This window comes from Idiotropiscis lumnitzeri, chromosome 5 (genome assembly GCF_059441095.1).
Source record: "Idiotropiscis lumnitzeri isolate Australia: NSW breed Sydney's pygmy pipehorse chromosome 5, RoL_Ilum_1.0, whole genome shotgun sequence".
NCBI classification, from domain to species: domain Eukaryota; kingdom Metazoa; phylum Chordata; class Actinopteri; order Syngnathiformes; family Syngnathidae; genus Idiotropiscis; species Idiotropiscis lumnitzeri.
Window position 1 is genome coordinate 6,566,685 of NC_142395.1, and position 11,918 is coordinate 6,578,602.

Genomic DNA, 11,918 nt, shown 5'->3' on the forward strand with positions numbered 1-11,918 from the left:
ACTGCACTTTGTAACCACTGAACTTATCGAGACACGACATAAAAAAAATTCAAATAAAATACACGTCTATGTGAGAAATAAAGCCGGCCGACCAACCAAAATGAAGCAGCTGCCCCGCCCACACCGTCGCCTTGCAGCCTTTGCAACTTCAAAATTCCATTCTACTACACAGCAATGTTGATTTGATCTACATTACTTTAAAATTTGCCATAACGCTGATGACCTAATTAGCCAAAGTAAAATGAAATGAAAACAGCAAAACGTGTCAGTGCACGTCTTAGGCTGTAACTACTCCGTAGTGGCGGTGGGACGGACATCGTTTGTTTTATTTTTTTTATCCGGAATCTTACAGTCCTTTAAAGTTCTGCCGTGTTCTGCTGCATTTACTGTGCGTTTTGTCCCATTTTGTTGTAATGGTTCTCATGGCAAGCTAAACTGTACGGTGGCCATTTCATTGTGTGATGGATTTCTGGCCCGACACGATAGTCTGTTGCATTTTTCTTTGTTCTGGCGCAACACACATGGTAACGAAGGATGTAAATGCTCATGTTTTTTTGGCCTTTTTTTTGGAGCAAGTCTTACACAACTTAAATATCGAGGAAAGAAATGGCCAAATAAAACAGGGCATCTGTGGCCACTGGACGCATTATCTAAAAGCCGAGCATTAGAAGAATATTCATACAGTATGCAGATTGTGTGAGACACTTCTTGGAACATGCATTAAAATATTATCCAAATCATTGAATGCACTCTGTAATTCATTTTCACCAATCTTGCACCTCCCGTGGTGCTGAAGCAGTTGCAGTTATTAGTCTGTAAATGTAATAACTATAAAAGCAGTCATTCCAGGCCACAGTAAGAGGTTAATGGATCTGGAAAACATATTGAGCTGTTGTTAGGATTCCATCAACTTCCTTTAATGCACATTGGCCTCAGCTTAACGGTGACAAAGAACAAAGATCATTTGTCTTGGTTGGAAATCATTCCCAGTTCAGGTATTTTGTTTAAAGTCAAAATATAGTCACAAATCTCTTGAAGTGGAATATAGTTGGTGCGAAAAATCTTTCTGAAGCAAGAGTGCGTGCATGGGTTTCATTTTGTAGTTACTTCATATAAACAACATTGCTATGTATAAGTCATTTAATAGCAAAGTGAAATTGGGCATGTAAGTGAAAAGATAATGAATTTAAATACAGCACATATGAATGGAGTAGCTTTCTCTGTCTCTCAAGTTCTTTTATTTCATCTGGGAGGTGCAGTTAAATGCACGCGTCAAGTACCTTGGGATAACATCTCTTGTGAATTAGAACCACATCAATAAAAATGACTTGAGTACTCTTTAAAGGGAAAGACGTATTTTCTTCCTTGCTCCATGTTATGGCCGTAAATTAGAATCAATCAAAATGATTGTCGCTGACACTCTAACGGAGTCGGATCAGTCAGCTGAAAATGGTGGCGCTTGTTGGAGAAGGCTGGACACAGACTCGCTGATGTCTATCTGACATGACATCAATAAATGGTAAACAATGCTTTTATGATTTCAAAGCCGTTACGGGGATGATGCATTGTGACGTTACACAGACAGAAAAGTTGGCACTGGGAAGTAACCGAATTAAGATAAAAGACCCCATCATGATAAAACCAATTTTGCATTCAAACATCCTAAAGCAGGTTTAAATGGCATTTAACTGTCATGTACGACGTAATACACAAAATAAAGCTAATGATATTGAAATGATGAAATCATTGAAATTGATTAGCACATGATGCCATTGAAGGGGAGAGAATGCAAAAATGTGTGTTCTGGTGCTCTGTTGTTCTCTGAGCAATCATCTTGTTGTGCCTAGCAGAGGGGAAGTAGCCTGAGACCCTCATCACGCTGAATGAGGGGGTCTGGCGTAATCTTTCCTGCGGCATACATCAGGAAGCTGATGTGGTTTTCTCATGTCCTGCCTGCCAGCACAAGCAATCTGTTCCCGTGGTGCAAAGTGCATTGGGTCAGCATCTTATTTGGCAGGTTGAACTGCCTTCGCTGAAGGATGTTCTCCTCAGTCTTCTCCGCCTCAAAGTTGTAAAAGGCAATTCGCAAAAAACAATAATGATTAAAAAAAACATGAATCAACCAGCTATTCCCTTAAAACTTAAAATAGCCTATAAAGATGGGGCTATGTCTGGAAAAAAATGTGTTTCACGGCTGTTTTGAAATAATTATTTGTGATTCCTCCCCTTTGCTGAGCCATTCGTAGCAGTTGGCAGTTGAGACATATTAAGATGCTGATTTAAGAGCAGGATTATTCTGGTGTCCTTTAGGTTGTCATTGGTCACGTTAAAAAGTCATTTAATAGTCTCTCATTGTGACATATTGGTAGCCAACAGCACTCATAACGCCGACGTCGCACACGCGGCCGCTCCATCATGCGTCTGTCTTATTTTGAAGAGAACTATTTGTCAGAGTGGCAAATAAAATCATGGGTTTTGTTTAAATATCAATGTGACACACTGTAGTTTGTTTTGGAGGCATTTTCTCTAACCCCCGAGACCAAAATCATGAAGTCAAAAAGTTTAGTCAGAATGTTTCTATTTGGCAATTCACTGAAAGTTTTGACTGATTTTAATGTTGTATTGTTTTTGTGATTCTGTCTTCATGTTCAAATTAGCTCTCACATAAATTACTATGATTCCCAAATGCGGCGAAGAAGTGGCAAATTCAGGCTCATTGTCCTTGAGGTGCTGTGGACGGTCGAAGAATGATCAATTTTATAGATGTTTTAGCATGGCAGCGCGGTCTTGTCCTGTTCATCTTTGTCACTTGAGCGGTTTTTAATACTCTTATCACATATTACATCCATTACAAACGTTCCATTTTGGGGAATATATTCCATCACCTTCTTTCTGCACTGTAGTATATTTAGCGTGATTAACATTTCCGTGGGTTAAACAGATATTAACTTGTGAATGAAGGCCGCCAAAGGTTCATTGCCAAGTTGAATTCTAAAAGGAGACACTGGAGAAGTAAGCTGTAAAATATTCATTACCATTAAACATGAAGGCGGCCTGCCCCACATTAATTATTCCGCTGCATCTTTGAGCCGATCACTCGGAAGCCCTGATAAAGACGATGTCCGGTGTTAGCACCCTTGCAGCTTTGCACACTAGTACTCTCACACGTCATCGCACATGAGAGGACTGCGATTTATTTGAATTCAAACAAACTACTTTTATGAACCCTCTATAGGACACTTCTTAAAATTAGTGTGCTTTTCAACAACTTTTTTGTTATCGCGTTTTCAAAATCAGTTTTTTATTGGATCAATCTGTCTTATAATAATATCATTATATATCATATAATATAATTATCTTCATTGTAATCACTGATTAGGTAGGGGAAAACACGTCTTCATGGTGAGGCATGCGCGTCCGTTTTGAACACTTGAAGTCTTAAAATAAATTCTTATCTTCCCGTTTAGTTTGATTTCAGTGTTCTCATGGTGACTTTTGGCATATGTGACTAGAAGACGAATTCTTCTTCTTGAAGTATTTATAATTTTTTTCCAAAAGTGCATTGTGTTCTGCATCCCGATTGGCTAAGAGACTGACCCGCGTGAACAGTCTCCGCGCCTGCACCAGAGCCTCAAGTAGAAAAAGAAGCTACAGCTGAACAGAATAAAGACGAGGCAAAGTCAGAGGAACGGTGAAATTCACAGTGTGTTTAGCTTTGTACTGCCTGTTAAAACTATTATTTTACAGTAGGATTTCCAAAAACTAGCATTGTTGTTTGTTAAAAACGTTTTTTCTTAATTCTTGGGCCTGAAAAAAGGTTTTGGTCTTTGGTTTTATTGTATACTGTTGTTCAGCATCAGCCAGCAAGCCGTGTATTGCAGAATAAATAAAAAAGTTCACATATTTTGCCGATCACGACTTATTTTTGGAACGTAACCCAGATAATAAATGAGGGTTCACTGTACTGAATTATCAAAATATTACTTCCAGTTTAGCCCAAAATGATTCATTCTACAGGCAAAATTGTGAGTTAAGTGAATTTTTGAATTTAATAAAAAAATTGGTTAGCTTAAAACATAAACAAAAACACTGTAAAGGTGTATTCTTATGGAAATTAATGGGGGGAAAGTCATTTCATTCCGGGTTTTTCCGAATACATTTTGAAAAAAATGGCAAAGTGTGCTAATGGGATACCTGATCTAATTATGAAGAATTTAGTCAATCGTTCCCTTGGGATGAATAAAGCACCGTATTTTCACGACCGTAGGATGCACCGTGTTAGAGGGCACAGTCTCAGTTGCGGTTGCCATTTGTGTATTTAACAAATACATAGGGCGCACCTTTTTATTGGGCACAGGCATGTCAAACAAACCTTACCTTAGCATGAATGCTCGCTAAAACATAAGGTAGCATGCAAGCTAGCGTATGTTTTGAAAAAGCCAGTGGGAGTAAAACTGAGTTCGGTTGTACTTTATCAATGTATTTAATAATGTATTCATGGTATTTTTTCATCAGTCCTCATCCACAACATCAAAGTCCTCCTTCAAACACGGCAGGTTCCCTCTCGTCATTGTCAGTCTCGCTGCCACGCGGGCCCTCGGATGTGACAACTCGAATAGCAGCGCAAGCAGACACATTAACTTCACAGTACGTAATCATTCAATGTCGAAGTAGGCTTGTTACTAGTCAACACACTACATCCTAGTGATAGACAATATGCTTTTTTCAAGGCCGATACCGATTATTAGGGGTCATGGATGTTGTTAATCGATATTTGAAACCGATATTTAATTGTTTTTAAAAAGTGGTATAATGGTGTCAAAATTTTGAAAAACAGCAACTCCAAAACTTGATTTAGTTGAATTGCCTTTAAGCACATGTTTATTACACAACTTTAGTGATTCACAACATGTCAAAGCTTTTTTAGATCTTAGAAAATGGACAACTTAGTTTTTAAAGTCTCACAAAAAGTACAAGGAGGCTCAGCTGCATGTCTAATAGTGCTTCAGCCTCATCCAATCAGATGGCTGGTTAGAGAGATGTCGTGAGTGGTGTGCTTTGGGCAGCGTGTTTTTTTTTGTTGTTTGTTTTTTCGGGCAGGGTCTGTTATGTAATCAGGTTAATCTAACCTGTGATGTTTCTTGCTTGCAATTACATGAATGATAAGAAGGACTACGACATTGTGGAGAGCAGCCCCTTTAACTAGCTTTCTCCTGCACGCACATACTGCTCTATTGTCAACGGATTGTGGTCTCAAACAGTGACCAAAAGTGGAAGGGAGGGTGCTCACACAATACAAAGGGTATTGCTCCCAGTCAGTCCAGCGCTCTGTTTTCTCATCGGTGCCCTATGGTCCTGAAAATACGGTATCTACTTATCAATCGAATGTGGAGGGACAGCAAATCTTCAGATACAATACAATACTGCTCAACGCTGAAGAGGAGCGTTGACATTCATTACGTACCACATAAATTGCCTCATGCAGATTTTAATCTGGGTTTTCATGGTTGGGCTTTCTATATTTATACCTCAATCGGGTTGCCTAACTGTTTGTCAGAAATTAAAGACGAGCCACTTGGACCGCATTATTGTTGTTCTCAATACCCGCTGTGGACGTCGACAGTGTTCACAATCAATTCCAAATTACTGCCTGGAATCAACGAGGCGCTCAGACCTTGCATTTAGCCACCTGTCTGACCTCCTTCATTTTCATTGCACGCCTCACAAATCTGTCCTTCACATTAATTGCATAACTCCTATATGAGTCCTTCAATCTTTTGTGTGTGTGTGCGTGTTTGTGTGTGTGAGTGTGTGTGTATGTGTGTGCGTACGCGTGCATGCGGATGTGTGTTTGTGTGTATGTGCGGAGTTGTCACGTTACAAACGTTTCCAACTCAATGTCATTTCGATACCGCGAGGGATAAAAAAATAAACGGAATACGCTAAATACTTTAAAAAGGAAAGAAAAGAAATATTTTTATTATCATGAAGAAGACTGGCTTTTTTGGCCCTCTTGCCGCCGCTGTACTGATCATTCTTAGCAGGTGTTGAACGTAGAACTGCAAGGGGGGTCACGGTGAAGGTTCTTCTTGCTGCCGGAGGATGAGCTGCTTGCAGAGTGCGCCCCGCGGCTGCTACAGGCACCTCAGTATCGATACCGTGACATATTAGAATTGTATTTGGATATTTTTCAAAAGTATCAATCTTTTGACAACACTTTTGTGCACAAGTGCAAGTGTGTATATTAACAAATTGGCTAATACAGTGTTTAGGCATTGTTGCATACTTACCTTGTTTCTTCATAATATTTTGATTTAAAACAGATAATTCCACAAACCTTTTATGTTTTCAGTGCTTTGTCACAACTTTAAATAATAAATTTAGTCAAATATCACATTTTTACCCCATTAAAAATACATTTATTGTAAACCAGACTTTTAAAAACGCTTCTACTGTTCAATGGTGATTACGTTGCATGACTGAAAAAATATGAATATTTAATTTTTATTAATAAAATGTCTTTTGGTTGTGTGTCAACAGTATGTTCGAGTGGAAAATATGGTAAACGTTGCGCCGAGATGTGCCTGTGCACAAACAATGGCACTTGTAATCCCATCGATGGCTCGTGTCAGTGCTATCCTGGATGGATTGGCGAGGACTGCTCCAAACGTAAGGCATAAATAATATCACTGTACATACACAATATTGTCTTTGTTTGCCAGTTGGTCCACTCAGACATTTTTGCAGTCATCCTGGTGACATATTTGTGTGTGTCTTGTTGGCAGCCTGTCCTCAGGGTTCGTGGGGTCCCGACTGCATTCACGCATGCAACTGTCACAATGATGCTCAATGTAGCCCCACAGATGGAGAGTGTGACTGCAGCCCTGGATGGACAGGACTCTTCTGTACTCAGCGTATGTCTCTCTCGCTCTCTCGCTCTCTTACGCACACCTCACTCACAACTTTAGAAGAAATATATTCACCTACACTTCAGCTACCTGTAAATCACTTGAACTAAATCAGCCTTCAATCAAAGCTGTACCATCAATCGATGCTTTGACTGTATCACAGGTTTAATACTCATATTTTTTGTGTGTGTTCTTTTTACAAGATCAGCAATGTCAGCATCCGCTGCTGCTGTGAATACACAAGCAAATACTGCGGTGTGAGAGTCTAAGTTGCAGTCACCACCTAGGGGTCGATCAATAAAACTGCATGTCTAACACGACCTCATACTACTACTCAAGCAACTGCCCAAATCAATTCTGAGCTCCTGCCCTCCTGTGTGGAGTTTGCGTGTTCTCCTTGTGCTTGGGGGTCTTCTCCGGGCATTCTGACTTGCTCCCACAGCATGCAATTTGAGTTCCCCAAAGACTCTAAATTGTATAAGTAGGGGGGGGTGCGTTGTGACCCCGAGGAACATGCTTTTTTTTTTTAGTAGAAAAGGTGCAATCGCACATCCACTAGAGTAGGTGGCACTACAGTACAAACAATGTTAATGATGTTATTGTCCAGCTTTGTATTTCTTTAATGTTAATGAAGATGCAATGTTAAGCCGAGGTGTACTTTTACAATTTTATAAAGAAATCCAGTCATGTTTTCCTCTTCCCTTGTGGGGTGGGGGTTTATATTTTGGGATATAACAAAATAACTGAGAAGCGCTGCCCTAGGTGCATGTTGCTACGAGTGTAAATGGTTGTTTGTCTATGCAGTATGTACCCTGATGTGTCACTGAAAGTCAGGTAGGAGAGGCTCCTGCAATATCAATAGAATAAAAAAAAAATCCAGAACCATTTAAATATGACATAAAGGAAATGATATTATATGATATTTCTATGCTGGAAGGTTCACAAGATAGAAAGATTATACTCCAATAATCACCACAAGCCCATTATATGGAAAATAAGCAGAACAGTCCGCCCCTCCGGCCCGGCAGGACGCCTATTTTGGGGGCGAGAGGCAGGGAGTGACAAATTTTAAAAAAGGGCTCTACCCTCCAACTGGGGGCCGACAATTTTTATAAATAAGGCCGCAGGTTCGAGGCCCCAAGGGTACTCAGGTCGCGGCTGGAGGGCGGGAGCACTGAACAGCAAAAAAAGCTCAAGTGCCCAGTTCTGAAAACAAGTCAGTTTCTTGATTTACATACTAAACAATTCAACATTGGCTGTTGTTTAATGGATTACATTTGGATGATTTTCCAAAGAATACAACATTCCAAACCAATTGTAGGTTGTGTGGTGTCAATAAAAACTTAACATTCAGATGTTCTCTCTCAGGCTGTCCAACAGGTTTCTACGGCGCTCAGTGTGCTGAAGTTTGTCGCTGTCAGAACGGGGCTGACTGTGCCCACATCAGTGGGCAGTGTTCGTGCAGGACGGGCTTCATTGGAGAGAGCTGTGAACTCAGTGAGTTTTGCTTCCATTGTTTCATATGCACAGTCTGTGAGCTGTGCAAACTCTTCATGTTCATGTGTGCAGAATGTCCAGCTGGGACGTTTGGATATGGCTGCCAGCAGCTTTGTGAGTGTATGAACAATGCCACATGTGACTATGTGACAGGAACCTGCTATTGTAGTGTTGGATTCAAAGGCATCCGTTGCGACCAAGGTGAGTCTTTTTCCATGTTAGGATGCAGGTTCACATGGATTATATATCTCAGGAGAATGAATAAATCAAATATTAAGCGTTCTTCAAATATTGTTCAGTGAAGTTCAACAACGCCTTGTTCTTCATTTAGAGTGGAATTCTTATCTTCAGTTGAATTTTCCATTCTGCACATCTCAATGAGATTGCTTTTATTTGTGTAGCGCCAGTCATTCACAAAGAAAAGTTTTATAGAGGCAATGGCATAATGATTAATGCAAGATAACATGAATCGATGAAAATCCAAATAAAAGCGGGATAAATGATGAGCCAGATGGTGAAAACAATATTTGGGATTTATGAAAAAGCAGCAGTGATCAATAAAGTTGTCAAACCAGATTTAAATGCACTGACAATATGATCAGCTCTCAGGTATTCAGCAAGTTTAAAGAACACAGCAGAAGCTTCCATTTCTTTAATTCTGGTGCTGGAAATACTTAATAAGCCTCCACCCGATGACCTGAGGGTCTGGAAATCTCATTGGGAATGAAAAGTTATAAATACAATGTTTGGGCCCGGGACTATTCAGAGCTTTGCAGACCAGGAGTCGACTTTTACAAGTTGTCCTTCTTCCTGTACTACGTCAGCGGCCCTGATGATGGAGGAGCTGAACCCATACACAAAGATCAGCCCTGCTCTTGCATCAGAGCGTCAATCAGCTGGCGCAATCCTGGGCATCATCTTTCTGCTGCTGCTTATCATGGCCATGCTGGCTCTGGTGGTTTGGTTGCGCTACCGACAGAGAGAGAAAGGTCACCATGTGCCCAATGTTGCCTACACACCTGCCCTGCACATCAACTCCACCGACTACTCCCTCTCTGGTAAGTTCTCTCTCTCTCTCTCTCTCTTTCTCTCTCTCTCTCTCTCTCTCTCTCACTCTCTCTCTCTCTCTCTCACGTTATTTTTTAAAAAGTAGCGTGTTCCTCTCAACTACAGTTTGATCCGATGATTCCTTGCAAGCCTGTCAAATCATCATTTTGTGGTACTTAACCCCTTGCTGTAGCTTTTGATGCAGCACCTGAGATGAATTGCAGCATTCCACCATCATCAAATAAAGCGGCATTGTTTAATCACCACTTTAACAGCTTCTTTTCCAGTGGTCATGTCTTTTTATCTACATTTCTATTTAAGTTTGGTTGTCACGTCCCCCCTACACATGTACTGCATATAAAATGATGATGTGTAGACAACATGGTGATGTCATGTGGCGACGGCAGGGCTTCAGTGCGCTGGCCTGCTCGCTTCTGCAGAGTCGTCACCTTGTAACAGCTCCGTAGGCCACTGCTTCTCCAACCCCAGCTACCGCACACTGGGCCCTTGCACCTACGCTTCCCACTACGCCAAACCGGACAAGAGGCGCTCCACCAAGGTAGGTTGCATGACTTCTCTCACACGTCGTCATGGCAAATATACAGTGCACTGTAGAGGGAGACCCAGGATTGGATTTTCACTGCCATCTCATCCTGCTTCCTCAGAAAAAAAATCCCATCAAGTTCCAGTCCCGCACCATAATCAAAACAATAAATAAGATCTATCCCGTCTCACCCCCAGTGACAGTTTTGGAGGTCAGCTACATTAACAGAGCTGGGTAGTCTGTCCCAGGGGCGAAACGGTCTGGACCACCAGCCCGGCGGACGCCCCTTTTTGGGGTGGAGGGTGTTGAGCGACAAACTTTTAAAAAGGGCTGGATTAAGCAAAACTCAGCGAAATGGGTAACCGACAAAAATTTTGAACGAGTTTACCAACTGTCGCCACAACCATCTTGTGAAACATTATAAGAGGAGAATAGGTGGCGATTATGTGGGATTCGTTTTCCCCATTAAATAAATGGATTTGAACTCAAGTTTGAACTAAAGCTTGGATTTAGGAATTTAGAAAAAATTACTTCATTAGAAGCTGAAGAACATTTTTTTAACCAAAACTGCCAATAATTATGGAGGGCACAGTAACACCATTTCCATCTCAGTTTAGGAGCAGATCAGAACAAACGCTGCTGTTTTGCCATCAGAGTCAGAACATTTCGGGTCAGAGCGCAGACTTATTTTCATATAACTGACTCATTACGAATATGTCACTTTTGTGCCAATGTCAACACATTAGTATTAGTAACATCTACTAGTGTCACAAGGGAACTCAAGAAATAAATTTGCTGCGGCCCCTGTCAGTCAGTCATGGGCCCTTAAAGTGGTTGCTGTCACTGGAGGAGCAGTAGACTGTCTTAGCACGTATGCTTTGGGCTTGGAACTGGAGGATCATCGTCAAAGTCCTGCAGCAGACAAAATGACGGACAAGATTAATCTGAACAAAGTAATTTAGAAATATGAATTCGACCCACTTAGTGGGTCACATAAAATGATGTGACGGGCTTTGAGTTTGACACCTGAAGCTGCGTGCTCCTTTCATGCTGATATCTGCCTCCGTGTGTCATCTGATTCTGTGTGGTATAAGCACAAATGTACAGCAGAGTGCAAGCGGAATTAGCCATTAAGGTTTATAATAAGCTTCATAAATAATGATAATCAATCAATTTCTCTGTCTGTGTCATAAGGCTTTCGTTTTCTTTCCCAGATGAAGGCCAAACGACGATACAGGAACAGTGCTCCTGAGTGGGGTGCCTATTGTAACCTCAGTGAGTTGGGTCAGTCTCTGGTGCACCTTTTTTTCTTTTCCATCTTTTTACTTCAATGAAACAAACTTCCGCACTTTTCATACATCAAAAGGCAACTCAGAATGAAATCAACCTCAGCACCAGCTCCACCACTTTGTGGAATTTTGCACACTTCAGATGAAATGTTTTCATGACTCCCCCCCTCTTCCTTGTTTTAATTGTTCTGGCTATTCCTTGTTGTTGCCGTGCAGGTGTATACTGCATTGACCGTCGTTACAGTTACCAAGTGGAGCCACACTACAGAGGTACAGTGCAAGGAGGACCTCAACTTGTGACCGCACCACCTCAGACTCCTCAGCCAACCCACTCATTTGAAAACTTTCCCCAGTCAAGATTGCCTTTCCTGCATTTTGAACCTCTTTCACAGAACTTGGCTGTCATATATAAAAGTTTGGACTGCCTTTAAATCTTGAGTTTAACCGAGTGACAAACTACTCCGACTGTTATTAAAGTGAGCTATGTAAAAGTGAGCTGAGAAAGATGTAAGCGTGGGTTGAGTTCCTACTCAGTGATGGTGTGAATGAATATATAAAAGACTAATAGAGTATAACGTCAACTGGGATAGGCTCCAGCTCCCCTTTCACCTTGAAAGGGAAGAGCAGTAGAAA

General features: G+C 41.1%; 1 protein-coding gene across 4 annotated transcripts in view; it reads left to right on the top strand.

Annotated features, from left to right (window-relative positions):
• Nucleotides 1–11,918, top strand: part of LOC148336725 (multiple epidermal growth factor-like domains protein 11) — a 115,029-nt gene that overhangs the window by 99,864 nt on the left and 3,247 nt on the right. For 2 of the 4 annotated variants that reach the window (XM_088295643.1, XM_088295641.1), the window contains exons 16-23: nt 6,541–6,669; nt 6,786–6,914; nt 8,277–8,405; nt 8,478–8,606; nt 9,230–9,463; nt 9,860–10,011; nt 11,211–11,280; nt 11,502–11,555. In XM_088295643.1, coding sequence (XP_088151769.1) covers nt 6,541–6,669; nt 6,786–6,914; nt 8,277–8,405; nt 8,478–8,606; nt 9,230–9,463; nt 9,860–10,011; nt 11,211–11,280; nt 11,502–11,555 — 1,026 coding nt within the window. The remainder of the gene's footprint in view (nt 1–6,540; nt 6,670–6,785; nt 6,915–8,276; nt 8,406–8,477; nt 8,607–9,229; nt 9,464–9,859; nt 10,012–11,210; nt 11,281–11,501; nt 11,556–11,918) is intronic. The other 2 variants (XM_088295642.1, XM_088295644.1) reach the window with 2 other exon arrangements.